General features: G+C 50.9%; 6 protein-coding genes across 6 annotated transcripts; all 6 read left to right on the top strand.

Moving 5' to 3' along the window:
* Positions 1–9: 9 nt before the first annotated feature.
* On the top strand, positions 10–3,248 carry IAQ61_011908 (uncharacterized protein; the record flags this gene model as incomplete). Its single annotated transcript, XM_003844441.2, has 2 exons — positions 10–1,932; positions 1,985–3,248. Coding segments are annotated over 2 exons (3,009 nt in total), but the record flags the coding sequence as incomplete, so codon positions are not given.
* A 217-nt stretch (positions 3,249–3,465) lies between these two features.
* On the top strand, positions 3,466–6,419 carry IAQ61_011907 (uncharacterized protein). Its single transcript, XM_066099397.1, has 5 exons — positions 3,466–3,875; positions 3,932–4,082; positions 4,149–4,286; positions 4,338–5,444; positions 5,493–6,419. Exons 1-5 carry the CDS (start codon positions 3,792–3,794, stop codon positions 6,380–6,382), a joined length of 2,370 nt encoding a protein of 789 aa, XP_065950916.1. The 5' UTR covers positions 3,466–3,791; the 3' UTR covers positions 6,383–6,419.
* A 3,014-nt stretch (positions 6,420–9,433) lies between these two features.
* Positions 9,434–9,649, top strand: IAQ61_011906 (uncharacterized protein; the record flags this gene model as incomplete). Its single annotated transcript, XM_066099396.1, has 1 exon — positions 9,434–9,649. The coding sequence occupies one exon, from the start codon at positions 9,434–9,436 to the stop codon at positions 9,647–9,649; it is 216 nt and encodes a 71-aa protein (XP_065950915.1).
* Positions 9,650–10,032: 383 nt separating this feature from the next.
* Positions 10,033–12,227, top strand: IAQ61_011905 (uncharacterized protein; the record flags this gene model as incomplete). Its single annotated transcript, XM_003844439.2, has 6 exons — positions 10,033–10,225; positions 10,288–10,321; positions 10,370–10,535; positions 10,588–10,683; positions 10,735–10,861; positions 10,916–12,227. 6 exons carry the CDS (start codon positions 10,033–10,035, stop codon positions 12,178–12,180), a joined length of 1,881 nt encoding a protein of 626 aa, XP_003844487.2. The 3' UTR covers positions 12,181–12,227.
* A 2,326-nt stretch (positions 12,228–14,553) lies between these two features.
* Positions 14,554–15,221, top strand: IAQ61_011904 (uncharacterized protein; the record flags this gene model as incomplete). Its single annotated transcript, XM_066099395.1, has 6 exons — positions 14,554–14,569; positions 14,660–14,674; positions 14,727–14,861; positions 14,947–15,030; positions 15,086–15,113; positions 15,170–15,221. The coding sequence occupies 6 exons, from the start codon at positions 14,554–14,556 to the stop codon at positions 15,219–15,221; spliced, it is 330 nt and encodes a 109-aa protein (XP_065950914.1).
* Positions 15,222–15,369: 148 nt separating this feature from the next.
* Positions 15,370–16,527, top strand: IAQ61_011903 (uncharacterized protein; the record flags this gene model as incomplete). The annotated part of the gene is made up of 1 exon (XM_003844435.1): positions 15,370–16,527. One exon carries the CDS (start codon positions 15,370–15,372, stop codon positions 16,525–16,527), a length of 1,158 nt encoding a protein of 385 aa, XP_003844483.1.
* Between the last annotated feature and the right edge of the window lie 142 nt (positions 16,528–16,669).

Genomic DNA, 16,669 nt, shown 5'->3' with positions numbered 1-16,669 from the left:
ACTGTGTAGTTTGCTCTCCTGGACATTTGTCTCGAAAAGGACAGGCGCGTACAAGAGGGAAACCCTTACCTACTTAGCCCCAAAGTCCCCACCAACCCATACGTCAGAGTCAATTCGCAGTCGCGCTCTCCACCGGCAAAAAGAAACGCCGAAACATTTTCCACCCATACCACTTCACACCCTCACCCAAAGCGCATCGCATCTTCCAACCACACCAACTCCCCTTCCCACCAATCGCGCCCCTCAATGCTGACTCGTCAGCTCGCGCAAGCCTCGTCATGGCGTAGAGGCTCCGTCTGCCTCTTCTGCGCCGCGCGAAGCCAATTCCCAACACCGCAACTGAGGCCATTTGCCACATCGAGTGCTTTGTTTGCGAAGAAGTCGTCGCCTAGGTCGGTGTTGGCGCGGCGGCAGGAGAAACGGATTAAGAAGATTAAGGAGCAGGAGGAAGCGAAACAGTTGGCGAGGATTCAGGCGGATTTGGAGGGGGGTGGGTCTGATGGGGTGGGTTTGGAGGGAGGTGGATCTAATGAGGCGGGCTTGGAGAAAGAGGGTGTATCCGATCAGACGACCGAGGATGGCGCTGCTGAGACGAAGAAGAAGGCCACAAAGGCGAAAAAATCAGTATCCAAGGCTGAGGACAAGACAGATGGTGGAGATGGCAAGAAAAAAGTTAAAAAGACGAAGAAATCAGTAACCAAGGCGAAAGCTAAGTCAGCTGGTAAAGATGGCGAGAAGAAAGCCTCAGAGCGGGTGCAGATCAGGAAATTTGTCGCAAAAGGGAAATCAGAACCCGAAGATGGGGTTGAGAGCGCCCCAATGTCCCTCAAAGAAGCTTTGCTTGCATCGGAACACGCACAGCCTCGCGAGCCGCTCGACATCAGCGTCATGTTCCCCGAAAATCTGGAGTTCACGCCCGTCAAGGTCGATAAGCCGCCGGTGCCGATGCTGTCATATGGTCTCGATCGTGTCCTCTTTAACCCAGGCATATATCGTCTACAAGACCCGCGCTCACTGGTGTACAACTTCGACCCATATCTTGAAAAAATCATGCCGGTCAGCGAATTCGACTTTGATGCACTCAGCGAGTACAAGACATCGTCAAAGGATGAGGAACTTCTTAAGATAACTCAAAATACTGGTGCACAATTCACTGGTTCCACTTCCAGCATGTCGGGCGTCCTGCAACACTTTCATTACATACTCTCCAACTTCCGCCCTCTAAATCACGACATGCTTTCACGCGACTTCCCGAAACCTTCAGACAAGTTTTCCAGAATCACGCTTGGTCCTACCGCCGTATTCCTGCGCTACAAGAATGGGGTATATGCTATAGATGCCGACAAGTCTTATGACAGGCCTAACATCATGAGCTGGCTCGGTCACTCGCTGGAGAAGCTACTCACGACCGAAAGAAGTGAATTCGAGCGCTTCAGGAAGTCAAATCCAGAAAAGGCGCCGGCGGAGGACAAATCGAGTCGATGCTACCACTACTCTAGACAAGGAAATCTTTTGATGCGCTCTCAACTAGACGCCTATGACCCACGACTTCCGGGCACTGGCGTGTTTGACTTGAAGACGAGAGCTGTGGTCTCCATCCGCATGAACCACAGAAAGTACGAAGAAGGCGTTGGCTACCAACTCCGACACTCATTTGGCCAATGGGAATCGTATGAGCGCGAATTCTACGACATGACACGCGCGACGTTGTTGAAGTATTCACTCCAGGTCAGAATGGGGCGAATGGACGGTATTTTCATCGCGTTCCATAACATTGAGCGGATATTTGGTTTCCAGTACCTCAGCTTAGCCGACATGGATGAGGTTCTCCACGGCCAACGTGACACGTTCCTGGGCGACCAAGAGTTTAAGCTTTCGATTGCCCTGCTCGACGAGATCCTTTCAAAGGCAAAAGCACAGTTCCCGAACACGGTAGGTCATCTTATCCACTCACTCATCCGACATCCCAGCTAACCATTCACAGACACTTCGATTACACGTCGAGGCAAGAGAGGCAAAAACGCCCTTTATGTACGTCTTTGCTGAGCCGGTCACGGATGAGCAGGCCGATGAAATACAGAATAAGGGGGATGCAGAGCAAAAGGAGTTTGCAAGGACGGTGATAGGGGTGGGCAAGCATGATCCCAAGGTCCAGGCAGAGTGGCAAAAGACGCAGGATGAGGTGGATGAGCAGCTCGCTGAGGATCAGAACGGCGCGGCGGCAAGGGAAGAGGTCGTTGTGGAGTCGGAGGATGAGGTGGAGATGGAGGTGGAGCAAGAAGCCGAGCAAGCAGATGAGGAGGCTGCGGCTGAAGCCACTGCTGAAGATGGAGATGAAGTTGACGTTGAAGTTGATGTTGAAGTTGATGTTGAAGTTGATGCTGACGCTGAGACTGAAGCCGAGGTCGAAGCTGAAACTGAAGCCGACACTGAAGTAAAAGTCGACGCCGAAGCCGAAAACGAAGTGGATGCGGAACCTATCAACTCTTCTACGAGAGAAGAAGTAGCTCCGTCCGGCCCACTGATGGGCTGGACTCTTACCGTCCGATCCAAAGTCAATCAAGGCTATGTTGACCGCCCTGTCAAGATCGACAGTGAAGACGTGTGGAACATTGAATACCACATCCAGGAGATACCCGAGAGTCAACGGTGGGCACTCTACGACGCTGTCAAAGAGCGACGACGCCAGCTCATTGGTCAAGACGAGGAGGAAGCTGACAAGGGACTGAAAGCGTATCGCGAGGTCATTCAAAGATTTAGTAACAGAGGCCGCGAGTGGAGAGACAAGCAAGACAAGATGAATGAAGAGTTGGGCGTCCGAGTGTACAAGCCGTTGGGACCGGGAAGTGGTAGTGGCGAGTACGTGGATGGACAGTGGGTCTTGGGTACTGCTGCCGCTTCCGAGTTGACTGCGCCAGGCTCAAGTGCAAAAGGGACGGATGTTGTAGACATGGAGTCTGACAAGGAGAGCGCGACCGAGGCAAACGCTGGGGAATCGGAGCCTGCGGAGCCCATGTCCAAGGAGGCGAAAGAGGAGATCCTGGAGGGCATGCCGTCGGCGCCATCATGATTAGCCGTCATCTCGCGGCTTGTACAAGGTACTTTGTATAATGCCACGCCAATGAACGACTATGTATCTGTATGAGTACTCATCAAAAAGGGAAGGATTTGTATATTATAGCCAAAACACAGTTTAGATAGTTAGCAGTGTATGATGAGTAGATGTCAAGACAATCAATACATTCAGCTATTTGATTCGAATATAAATTTTCCCACGTGCAAGCAGTGTTGCATGGACACGGTCTATTCCATCACAGCTTTTACAGTGGATAGGTAGAGTAGTGTCGTTGTACTACAAGGAATGGATATGGGTATGTGCCATGTATGATGTGCCTGACCAGGGTCCCTGTCCATCCAGTGAGCGACGTGGTAGCTCCGCATGCTAGCACGGCACCTCCGCGAAACTTCGCCAATGCTTTGGTCTCCCCCGCCATGCCCGCGAACCACGGTAGTTAGTGGCTTTGAACCTCAGCATAGTACCGGTATATGCGACGGGTGTGCCTGACTATATCCTCCTCCTATACTTTCCAGCTGCGCATCGTGTCGTTCTCGGTCTCGTACCTGCCGCTGGCTTTGCGGTAATCGCGACGCGGGCAAACCTAGCTGCGCCACTTTTCTATCAAGCTCGCTGTCTCTCCCTCTCCCCTCCCGACGTCATACCTATCACGAAACGCCGCACATCTGCTTTCGCAAAACAAGTATTGCCGCAGAGATCGCCCCAATCCGCGACCATGTCCATGAATGAGAATGTCGGTCAGCTATTAGACGTGATCTGCTACCAGCTGGACAAGGAAGAAGCTACAAAGCTCCTGGCCGTAGGTTGCTTCCGCCCAGGCTTGCAATGAACCGCCGTCTCTAACCTGGCCTCTAGATCAGCGGCAAGAATCTGCAAGCAGCCGTTCAGAAATTTTACGACACAGATATAGAAAGTCTCAGAAGTCTACTGCGTGACTCCCCGGCCACATGGGACGAGTCGGCGTTTGGTGCGGGGAGGTACGGAGACAATGATGCCACTCTTCCCAGTAGGTTGATCCTCCCCCATGGATAGCTGATATGCAGGGAGTTTTGGCTGACAGCATTCATCGCAGCTTTCAATATTGACTATGCACCAGGTTTCGAGAATTACCCCCACAGCACCGGCCATAGCAGGGCCCCCACACGTCCTCCTTCGCGAACGAGCCAACACTCCGCCCTCTCTACACACGCTGGGGATGCGCCAATGCAGAGTCAGTAGAGAGGTCAGATCTTGGTCGGACTCGGTGCTGACAGTGCAGCAGGTATCGAAGGTCCCCAGGAATCGGGCGTCGTGGGTAACGCGAATACAGTCTTTGGGCCTGCTACCCAGTCACACTACGAAGCATCACAATGGGCTATCGTTCCAACGGCCACAGAGGTCATAGCAGACCCTACACCGAGCCAACGGCAGCGCGAAGAAGGCCAGCCTGCGATTTTGAAACCCTCGCCCAATTTCAACCACCTTCAGTGTCTCATCCCAATCCTACATTCGATACCGCAGTTCCGAAATGCACTCCTTAGCCCGGGTGTGGTGGCTACAGATTACTGGGTTGGCGAAGATTGGTGGAGAGGAGTTGCGTCGCCATCCGCGCGCATCATTGATGGGTCAAAGGGCCTTGCTGAGATGCATGGTTTGGATATTCTCTACGAGGCGCAGCGCTTGATGGCCTTCCTGGACAATACTGACAGGATATACGGATCAGTCGATGCGCTCTTGAGCATGGATGCTTGGAAGGAATCAAGGCCAGCAGGCCTCGAGGACGAAGATGATGATCTGCTCAAGTTTTTATTGCTCTGGGGATTCGCCTTCCAGACGCAAGTTCCGGATGCAGAACTCAACGGCTCTTTGCGTTCGGTCGTCAATGTTGCAGGTCAGCATGTGGAGAACTTCGTTCTCGATGGCGCTGTTACGCGGCATTCGTCAAGGCCAGATGTGAGCGTCTATGACGTGCTGGATGATACCCTCTTCTCAGGCAATAACGGAAGCGCGCACTTGGTCGAGCCCAGCAATGTTCTCATCCTTCGACTGACGTCTTCGACGACCAATGCGTCTGACATAGGCTGCCGTGTTCCAGCGACCGTGTATATTGATCGATATCTGGAGAAGAATAAGCATATCATAGAAAGCATGTACTCTGACATGCAGCAGCATGAGGAACAGCTGGGGCACATCAACAACCAAGTGGAGAGACTAAAGTATCACACACCCGCAAGGCCCGGAGCAAGACGTGTGGAATCGTTGAAGCTGCTGGAGACTAGCATCAAGGCGTATCAGCCGCGTACCAATGGCTCAGATTCTGAATCTCGGGATGCTGAAGTTCTGGCTCAGTTGCAACACCTATATCAGAGCATCGAGAGCAAGCTTGCCAGTGAGTGAGCCCGCTGTCGCTTATCAAGGTCCTAGCTAATTATGACAGTCCTCGAGGAGCAAGCACAACAAATCCAAAAGACCCGAGACAGCATATGCGCTCGCTTCAAACCCATTATCGACGACGGCGCGGACATTGTCATGGACGCCACAGCCACCGACTTCCCAGAAGGCCAGTCCCCACAGGATGCCATGCATCGTCCTTACAAACTCTGGGGCGTTGCAACCCGGCGCGACGTCGTGTACCTGCTTCACCCGGACATCACGTCCGACGTTCCAGACGCACAACAGTGGTGGCGCATGCAATACGATACCGAATCCGTCAGCCCAGTCATCATGCGCGATCGCCTCAGCTTGCAAGACGTACTTGAGCGTGCCACGACGGAATCCGCAACTGTGCTCCTCGTATATGCCAATGAAGCCGCCACAACATCGGAACCCGCACCCCTCTCCAAACCCCTACTGGAATTCGTCAAAAAGGATAATTTGAATTTCCTCGAGGAGTTGCAAAAGACTTCAAAGGGCTGGGAGACGTATGGTGAAGACTACTCAGCCACAGCAGGGGATTGGGACAAGGATGCACTTCCTCCAGACTACGGCAGTCAAGAGTACAAAGACGACGATTGGAACAATATGAGCGCGAGGGAATTTCACTCTCACGGGCACGGCCATGGTGTAGGTGTGGGGGTGGATGATAACATGAGTTCTGCAACGCTGACGCCGAATACCGAAGTCGAGGAGGCGGATGGCAAGCCCGAAATGGACACGGGCGTGGTGATGAGAGAGATGGTCGAGGTTGGGGCCGAAGGCGATAGGGAGTTTAAGCGCAGGAGGGAGAGTAGCGAGACTATTGGGGAGGAGCGGGGCGAGCGCGCGAGGGAGACGAGGGGGGATGTGGAGATGCGGGATGGAGAGGTTGAGCAGAGGAAGGGCGGATGAGGCCATGGCATTGCAGAGATGGGATATTGTAATGCTGGGGGCTCGGTGGCGGGAGGGGTTTAGGGTAGTAGTGGTTGGGGCAACGCGTATGCATAGTTTGCAGTCAGCATTTTTGTTTATTCTCTCTCTCCGAGCTAGGATTCGGCAATCACTTTTTTCACTGCTCACTGAGTAAGAAGTGGGACATTTTAGCCTTGTTCCCCATGGTAAACATTCCCCTGCTCAATTTAGAAGTTGTCAATGTGTTCAACGTTGTTCTGTTCGTCGTTGGATATACAAGTTGGTGTCGCGGCTTACGCGGTTCAATGTCGATACTGGGAAATGGGATATGTGGATTGTGCAGATTGAGCAGACTGCGTGGAGGGGGAAGGCTGTGGATGTTGGGTTTATTTTAGGGGGGGATAGGAAAGGTAGTAGGAGGGGGATGCGAGTATTGCGATCAAGCAGGGCAAAGCACGCAAACAAGCAAGACATTACACCTCCAACTCCAAAGATATATTAGTCTTGTGTTTTCCTTATATATTTCCTCCCCCTCCCTGCTTCAGTAGTCGGGATTATCTATCCTGCCTTGTTTCGCTGTTCAAAAATGACACGACCAAACAATATGTGCGTGTGGAAGATTCGGAATCGAATTGAAATTATGGCATATCTATTACACGGTCTATCATGCGGGTTAGGGGTGGGGAAATTATGTACAGTTTATTATGTTCAGTTTAGGGGGTGACGTTGTTTTCATATCTCTGGGTATATGGGGTTTAAAACTTTGAATGTGAGCAATGTGCCTGGCTGGCTTTGGTTTGCTGTGTAATCAGAGCTGGACTGGGTTGTGGAATGTAACATGTAATATATGTTGATGTGCTGAATAATTAGAGGAACAGCACGAAGACAAGGCACTGTATCTAAAGGGTGGAATTCAGTGTACACGACTCGTTTCTACAGAGCCGAATACATTTCAACAGCAACGAATGCAACCCACCTCTCTCCACAAAACTCCATGTGATGCCGTGCCGAGCCTTCTCCCCTCGACATCGTACGGCCATGAGGCCGTGGCTTGATTCCAAGCATTTGAGCTGCTGTACCCAATCATGCATTCATGTGATGTCTAGCCCGACAGAATGACAGCTAACTGCATAGCCAACAAGTATATAAACTCAACAATTAAGACTGACAACATCCTTCCCATCGCACGCCCTGGGGAAAATCGAACAGCCAGTGGTGCAGCTCATGTGATTCCCGCCATTTTGCTTCCCAAATCATGGACACAAACGATAGATGTCTCGTGCTGTTCAAATTTTCGCCCTTGTACATACAGGGTTGAAAAGGATTCAAAATTGCGTTTCTGGCGCTTTGGTGCGCTGGGAGGGGTGCTTGGATCAAATTACTTTGCATCCAATCAATGTCTCTGGTTGTGTTTGAAGCGGATATACGGAGAGAATATGTTGGTTGTGGTGCTGCTATTATTATTGAAAAAGCATGTGGAGAAGTGGCGAATGTCTATTTTGCAGTATTTTATTGCCGTTGTTGCCAACATTGGCGCCAGGAATAGAGGAAATTTTGATGATTTTAGAAAAGAGGATTCTGTTGTTTTACAAATGTTTTTGCAAAACATGTGGATTGGGAGTGGAGTTGCTTGCCGCCAACTGTTGGGAGAGGTAGTCATGAAGGATGGGAAAAGGATCTGTACTGACTGTATACAATGTTGGTTAATGGAAGAGTCCTCCCTGTGGCACAGACCCGGATTCCTCTTTTAAGACGCTGACACGTCTGGAACTTATGTGATCTTTGCAGGGGCACCTTGTCCTCCAGGTCAGAGGGATGTTATTCAAGTGTGAATTGTGGAACCCAGGAAATCTGAAAGCTTCATGGCAATTCATCCCAGAAAAGAAAAGACGCAAATGTTGCATCTATAGACTTGCATACCTCGTAATTGGGATCCTACTGGCATATACTCGGCGTGCGAGAGGATTCAGCTATTACTACGTCTCAAATTCGGTGTCTCCTCTCCGAAACACAATCTCACTTCCAATATGTTTTCTGGACCGTGGCTCGGTCGAACTCAGAGCACTCGCGTGCGCACCCAGTACTTCAAAGCAGTCTGGCCTTTTCTACTCATCTCGTGAATACGACGATCCCATTTTGATATTAATCGGAAATACCTCCGCTAGACAAGCACTTGACCCACAGAATGGCGGCGGGCGATCACTCAGATTGCTCGCTTACTCTCTGTTGTACTATGTAGGTACTGGGAATGAGGTAGCTCTCTGAAAATGATTGGTGAAGGCTCAAATGTGCGTCTTTCTTCTAGAATGCCTACTAAATCGATGTCGACTTCTAGCTCTGTGGCTTCCAAATTCAACGACGGCGCCAAGGACTAGAGTGCTGATGAATCTTGTGGTAATTGTTGGAATTGGCTTAGCTCATACCCTATTACTTTCCAGCTACTCTTATGATTTGAAAAACACTATCGCGTGGTGATATTTTGGCGGGCTGTGAGGAAAGAAAACGCGTGAGGCTGTGTTCTCGGATGCAAAATTCGGCAAGCTTGCAAAATCTCAACGCCCTAATTTGTCTAGCAACTTCAGTCGTGATTTTCGGTACGTTTCGAGGCAGTACACAGTAGGGCCGAGTCCTTTGTTCACCAGCGTTATCTATCTCATGGACTGAACTAGAACAATAATCAATTTACAGTAACGATGCTTGCGGCTTCGGATGAGAGCTTTGCTGCGGTGGCAATAGGTGTCTGCAAGCTCCGTGTACACGCGTGCGATATATGGCTCGCATCTTATGCCCAGGAATGATTCTCGTTGCAGGGCTCAAGCGTCTTCAAGTGCTGTATTTGGATGCTTGCCACGTCAGCCTGGCTATAATAGACTTGCAATACTTGAATCCTGGAGGACGAAAATGTCGCATGGTATGCTGATTATCGGCGGAAGAGAATGAGGTTGTGTAACCTCGGATAGTGTGTTGCTCATAACGTGACCGATCACTGACTAATCCTGCATCTCCCATACTTACCTACCAGCCGAAGGCCCACTTGCCATTTCTGAACTCATGGACGCCCTCATCTCGTACGATTTACTCGGAACAAGACCCAATCCGGCAGCGGGTTGCGTATACTGGATCATTTACCTTGAATCTCGATCCGAACAAGAAGACGCATTTTCAAGCGGCCAGTCCGCTAGATCGACGGAGATTCAGGAACGACCGCTTGGCAGCATGAGGCGCAGTCCATTCCGGGCACATGATGCCGGGGCGGCCTGGCAGTGAGCGCTGTCATCGAATGAAGCCATCGGAGGTTTCACCAAGAAGGTCGATGTTTCAAATGTTTCGAGCGGCCTGGTTGGCTTGTTGGGCTTTCAAGATTCGCGGAGCGGGAGATTGACTCCTTCATGCGACGGATGCACGGGCAGCCTATAATATCCTCCAACTCTAATTTGCACAACACCAAGAGCCTAAAAAGGGATGCCCTTGTGCATGTGTCAGGACGAACGTCTGGAGCTGTTTGTTTGTAACATCGGCAGTTGAGATGGATTAGTACAGGCCCGCTATTCGGGGTCATTACGGCTGAATTGACTATCAAGTATGTTCATACATGTACTCTACCATGGTCTTCCACAACTTGTGAATGCACGCCTCACATCTGCAGCACAATGCCTTCAATACTCAGACTGAATGCTCTTTCCTTGGTCGCCGCGCTCTCTGCCACGACCGTTGTTGCTTATCCGCCTTTCAAAGGGCAAGTCGTCTCAAGAGCCGGTGAATTACTAGCAGAGTACGACTACGTTGTGGTTGGTGCCGGCGCATCGGGTCTTACAGTTGCCAACAGGCTGTCAGAGGAGCCGAGTAGGTGGCAGCCAAAACACGAAATCTTACTATCGATCAAAATCTAACACAACCAATTCTAGACATCAACGTGCTCGTCATCGAAGCTGGAGACTTGTAAGTTACAGTCATATTCGGCGCTCACACCAATCTGACATGTTACAGTGACAATAATGAAGATTTCGTGACAATACCGGGCCTTGCCGGTGGTGCGGTAGGCACAAAATACGACTGGAATGTTTCATATGCCGCAGATCAGGGTCTTGGTGGCCGCGTCGTTCCTATCCCTCTTGGTAAAGTGGTTGGCGGATCGACGAAACTGAATCGTATGGTAAGTGTTGTTGTATCGAATTCACACAGAAGTGCATACTGACTCTTCCAAGGTCTTTGATCGCGGTTCGAAGTCAGACTACGATGGCTGGGAAGGTCTGTCCTACAAGGGTTGGAACTTTGCAAGTCTGCTTCCATACTTCAAGAAGGTAAGGCTGCATTCGTATTCTATGTGTCGTTCAGTGCTTAACAGTCTGCAGAATGAGAAGTTCACACCCCCAACCGCGGAGATTCAAGCCGAGTATGACATCAAGTACAACCCGGAGTTCCACGGCGACAAAGGGTACATGCAATCAACGTACTCGCCGTTCTTTTGGCCTACTACGAGTAAGTCTGCAATTTGAATTCATGATATGATCCAATTGCTAACTGCCATGACAGAGAACATCGTCAAGGCCACACAGGAGCTCAAGATCCCCATCAACGACCAGGCGACTGGCAACGCGATTGGTGGATACTACTGCCCTCACAACCAGGACCCCAAGACTGTGACTCGTTCTTCCGCCAAGGAGGCTTACTATGCTTCTGCCGCCCAACGCAAGAACTTCCATCTGCTCCCTGGAAACCAGGTCACTCGCATCGTGACTTCCACTGTCAACGGCGCCGTCAAAGTCAATGCTGTTGAGTTTGCCACATCCGCTAGCGCTGAGCGCAAGACTGTCAAGGTCAAGCAGGACGCCATTCTTGCTGCTGGCACCATCCACACCCCTCAGCTTCTCCAGGTTTCGGGTATCGGCGAGTCATCCCTCCTCAAGTCTATCAATGTCCCCCAGGTTGTCGACCTTCCCGGTGTTGGCTACAACCTCCACGATCATGTCCTGCTTGCCGTGGTCAACGTTCTCAACACCACTGTCCTCCAAAACACCCTGACTAGCAACACCACCTTCGCAGCCCAGGCTAGGCAAGAATACGACTCTCAGAAGAAGGGTCCCTTGACTTCTCCTACTGCCGACTTCGTGCTCTTCCTACCTCTGACGACTTACTCGAACGCTTCCCAGGCCATCATCACCCAAGCTAACGGTCTAGGCATCGGAGCCTCTTTGCCAGTCAACACACCCCGCGAGGTCACCGATGGCTACGCCGCGCAACATGCCCTTTTGACCAAGAAGCTGGCTGCCAAGGACTCTGCTGTCCTTGAGCTTATCTGGGCAGACGGTGTCATGGTTCTCGGTCTTCAGCACCCTTACTCTCGTGGTAGCGTCAAGGCATCCTCATCAAGCGTTTTCGACGCCCCGATTGCCGACGCCGGCTTCCTCCGTAACCCAGTCGATGTTGCCCTCCTACGCGAAGGCCTCCGCTTCACCCGCCATCTCGCTCAAGCCCCCAGCATCACTGAACTCAACCCATTTGAGGTTGTTCCCGGAGCCAACGTGACCGCTGATGCAGACATTGACACTTTCATCCGCGCCAACGCTGCTACCTTGTTCCACCCCGCTGGTAGCTGCAAGCTCGGACCCAAGGAGAAGGGAGGTGTTGTTGACAAAGATCTCAAGGTTTACGGTGTCCAAGGTCTGAGGATCGTGGATGCTAGCATGATGCCCATGCTGCCTGCTGCACACACAATGACCACAGTGTACGCTGTTGCTGAGAGAGCGGCGGATATCATCAAGCACTCAAAGGCTTACAGGGCTGCTCGCCGGCACTAGATGTAGATAGAAGCTTGAAAGTATTATGGCGGACTCCGTCATCTCCCACGGCTAAAAAGCTCTATTTTTCATGAATAAAAGCTGTATGATTACCATTATCCTGCGGCCGAAGCGCCCCTTTTATGTACTCAAGCTATTTTTTTGTATCTCTGAAACTACTCACGCGGAATGATCACCAACCCTGGGTATATCACATAGTCGTGTTCTAGCGTATGATGAGAATTTTGAACCTAAACACTACGGTACAAAACCGGTTTACAGTAGCCATATTTATCTAAAGTAGACTAAGAAGTGGTTTAGGTAGAAGAAGTAAACCTAAATAGGGTTTATTATACCATGTATTCCACAAAAGTAAACTACTTTTATTTCTACTTCTATTAATCTACTAGTATTACGTAGTACTGTAATAACTAGTTTCCTACTAACTATCTAAGTATTTTACCCCTCCTTTCTTTAATCTTCTTCACCACCTCTACCACCTCTACCACCACCTCTACCACCACCTCTACCACCACCTCTACCACCACCTCTATCACCACCTCCACCACCTCTATCACAACCACCACCTCCACCACCTCTATCACCACCAACACCTCCACCACCTCTATTATCACCACCTCCACCACCTCCACTACCTCCACCACCTCCACCACCTCCACCACCTCCATCACCACCACCACCTCCACCACCTCTATTATCACCACCTCCACCACCTCTACTACCTCCACCACCTCTATCACTACCTCTATCACCACCTCCACCACCTCTACCACCACCTCTATCACTACCACCACCTCTATCACTACCACCACCTCTATCACTACCACCACCTCTATCACTACCACCACCTCCACCACCTCTATTATCACCACCTCCACCACCTCCACTACCTCTACTACCTCTACCACCACCTCTATCACCACTACCTCTATTATTACTACCTCCTATTATTACCACCTCCTATTAGTAAAAATATTATAACTTATTATTATGTCATATGTGCGTATAGCGTGAAGCTAATCTTTTCTACCCCTTTTAGTCTTAGTTAGGTATTATAGCGTATAATAGAAATAAAACTACTTTTTATACTTAATGTAAACCCCTACTATAAAAGTAAACCACCACTTTAAACCTATTTACAGGTATACACGAGGTCAGTTTACACCTATATAGTAAACCCCTAGCGTACCATTCTACAGTAAACAATTTTTTACCGTAGTGAAAGCCGTGAGTTGTCAAAGATGGTATACAAAAAGCAGGAGTCTCTCCAGCCACACGTATCGTGTCAAGTGACATGTTTTCGTAGGCGTTCGCATTGAATTTCTGCTCCCCTGTCGTGATCAACCTCAAGGCTTCCTGCTCAGGAACAAGCATACCAAGCTTTTCTTCGAGCCTGCGTATGTCCTCGTAACATGATTAGTCATGCTGATCATCTTCTCAAACTACATGCATGCACCAGTGATGATTGGCCGAAATATTCGCTAGTCCTACATTTGAACCCCGCTTTGTTGTCAGTAATTGGACATCTATGCCGTTGAGCCTTGAGCTCATTCAACTTCTCGGAGAAGTGGATGACAAGTTCTGCGGTCTGGTGGGCTGGGAATGTGGGCTTCGAGAGCAGGCATTGGTACTTCCTGATACTGTTTCAACTGGAAGATTGAACACGCAATCGAGAGCGAGATGCCAAATATGGATATGGGAAGACTGTGTGACACGTGACGGACAGATTGTCATTAGGTAAGCGACTAGGATATGCAACATGGTGGGCGATATCTTGCTAGACCTTCAAGTATACAGTATTCTCGGAGTGCAAGCCTTGGTCCGGAGAGGAAAATAGATCGTGAGATGCCGGTACCGGTGATCATCCTTGGAGATGCAGGGCACCGCCAACTGGCGAATCAGATTTGAGATCGGCCACGCTAGTGCTTCCACGGACACGCTTAGCAACGACATATCCTCTGTCGAACATTGACATTGTCGTCGGCCTTGCAGTCTACACATAATTAATTGCTATTGTACAATATATGGTTCTATTGTATGTCTGGCCCCTATAAAGCCACTCGTAAATGTACTGCACACTGCTATATCTACCGTCAAAGTCGTACTGATTCTTCTGCGTTCAACCTCAACTTTTATTTGGTAGGCAATGGGGCGTTGTGATGGATACTGACATCTTCTAGTTAGCTGAGCAATGATCGTATTGCGGAATTCTCTGGTCTTTTGACCAAGACGTTGTCGCAATTTTGCGCATCGTGGTCGCGGTAGGGATGAGCCACCGCACTGCATCAGCTGTACGGTCAACGAAACGACTAGGCCACATGATGCATTGCAGGCATAACTAATTCACAGTAAATAAAAATTTGAAAGGTCTCAATGTTCTTTCATTTAGGTGTGCTCAGTGTGTGGCTACCACGAAGACGTTCACCATCATTTCACCAAGCGAAACACAACCATGTATGATAGGCACACCCGAGGATAGTGGCCGACGATGAAGGTATCTCGAACTCTCTATATGCATTGGAAACCCAGTCTGACGTTCCTAGCAGTATCCGTCTCCGCCGTCGTTTTTCTGATAGGCGCAAGCGTACGCCCACAAACCATTTCGCTGAACCCTCGTCTCTCACCTTGTCGCTCCAGGCACCCACATCAAAGGCAGACACTCAAGGCGCACTCAGACCATGGTATGTAATCATATTATGGTTACTCTTGTAGCGCTATTGCACATACGCAGAGTCGGCTAATTTGTGCTTTTTGTGGAGGTGACAGTCGCTCAAATGACCTTTTGCGCAGCCCAACTTCGAGAGTCGTCTGGACTGATCCCACTCAAAATTAAGATATCAGGGGAGGCTGGTCCAGCGGGACCTGTATCAAACGGCCGCTGTGAACTCATTTGACGAGAGATCAGGCGGTTCCGCGGCAGTTCGTGGTGACAAGTACGATGAAAGCACTGACCTGCGGTGAAAGCACTGGCTCATGACGAAACATTTAGTCAATCCCCAGCCCCCCTCGCTCAGAGGGCACATATCAACAGTTCAAAATAATTTTTACTCTGTCTCTCCTTCAGCCTTTTCCAGAGTTTCCCGACTCAGTATACCAGCACAGCTATCTTCCCCATTCATCTTTCCAACAGCTTTTCTTCACCCTCATCTTTCCAACAGCACTCCTCCTTCTGAGTCTTCATCTCTCATCATGTCTGATGTCTACTCCGAGCAAAATTTCGACGCCATCTTCGCCATGTCCGACGATGCCCCGGCGTCTGACGTCGCGGCTTTTGAGGAGTTCATCAACGACATGTGGGGCCCAGATGAGGTACAGCAGGTACTCAGTCCTGCTAGCATCACCACCTCCACCACAACACCCTCATCGGCCACCCATGGCCAGCATGATCTGGTCATAGATCATGCTGAGCCTCCCCTGGATTGCCCCACAATTGGGGATCTCCAGGAGGAAATCGCCGACATGCGGCGTCAGAACGAGCAAGAAATGGCCAAGCTGAGGGCCGAGCACGCAGCAGAAATGGAAGCCATGAGGCGCAAGAACAAGATCTTGACGACTCGTCTGGAGCAGTTCAGCAAGGGGCTGACTCACAAGATCACGCAGCCGATGGGCCCACACGGCGGTCCCGACCTCATCCAGCGGATGTGGAGTTCAGAGACGTCGGAAGAGCAACGTAGGGCAATGGTCCAGGGCCTGCCCGAGCCTCCTCTCTACCGCGCCCCAGCCTCCAAGAAGAGGTTGTCGGTCTCACCCCCCTACGGGACTTCAAGAGCGGCTGCAATGGTTGCCTACGGGCAGCCCACCTACCCACCCGGTGTCGTCTTCAATGGCACATCAGCCTACGCACCCGCCATGGGCTCCTCTCCCCTCCCACTCTCCACCACCCCCATCTCCTCTTCTCCCCCTGGCCCCAAAGCCAAAGTCAAGACCCGTGCCCCCGCCCCCGCCAAGCGCACTCCCGTGTCCACCAAGGTCACCAAGCCCACCGCCGCGAAGCGTAAGTCTCCCACCTCCTCACCCACCTCCTTCTCTCCCGCCGCCGTCCGCTCCCTCGAGGAGCTCTACGCCGTCCACTTCGACACCCTCAGTCATGAGGAGAAATGCCGCCTGGTCATCCCCCTCCTCCATGGGGTCGACTCGGTCATGCTGGGCAACGTCACGACCTCGTCGTCCCCATATGGGTCGTCTCTATCGGGCGAGAAGACCTCCTTCCCTCCTCTTCCCAGAGCGAGATCTCCCAGAGATCTCGCAATGGTGCAGCAGGCAGTGGAGGAGTTGGGCCCTGGTGCGGTGGGTGGCGCCACGCGCCAGCACGAGGCACTGCAGCGTACTGATGTGCGACGCCGCTAAGGGGTGTTTGGGGGTGAATGGACGGGGGTTGAGAAATGAAGAGGGTTCACTTTGGGTGGCCTGGGTAGTTGGGAAGGAGATGGGTTTGATTGATGGATGTTGAGGATTGACGACTACACACTATATATAAGAATGGCAACAA

Source organism: Plenodomus lingam (genome assembly GCF_022343315.1).
Source record: "Plenodomus lingam strain CAN1 chromosome Unknown scaffold_20, whole genome shotgun sequence".
Classification (NCBI taxonomy): Eukaryota; Fungi; Ascomycota; class Dothideomycetes; order Pleosporales; family Leptosphaeriaceae; genus Plenodomus; species Plenodomus lingam.
Note: the sequence above shows the minus strand (reverse complement) of the source record. Positions and strands in the feature narration are given on the sequence as shown.

Excerpts from the sequence above, each read along its gene's own strand:
- IAQ61_011907 (XM_066099397.1), top strand. The coding sequence starts at position 3,792 with ATGTCCATGAATGAGAATGTCGGTCAGCTATTAGACGTGATCTGCTAC. Across the intron at positions 4,083-4,148 it reads CAATGATGCCACTCTTCCCA|CTTTCAATATTGACTATGCA; the intron begins GTAGGTTGATCC and ends CATTCATCGCAG. Across the intron at positions 5,445-5,492 it reads CATCGAGAGCAAGCTTGCCA|TCCTCGAGGAGCAAGCACAA; the intron begins GTGAGTGAGCCC and ends TAATTATGACAG.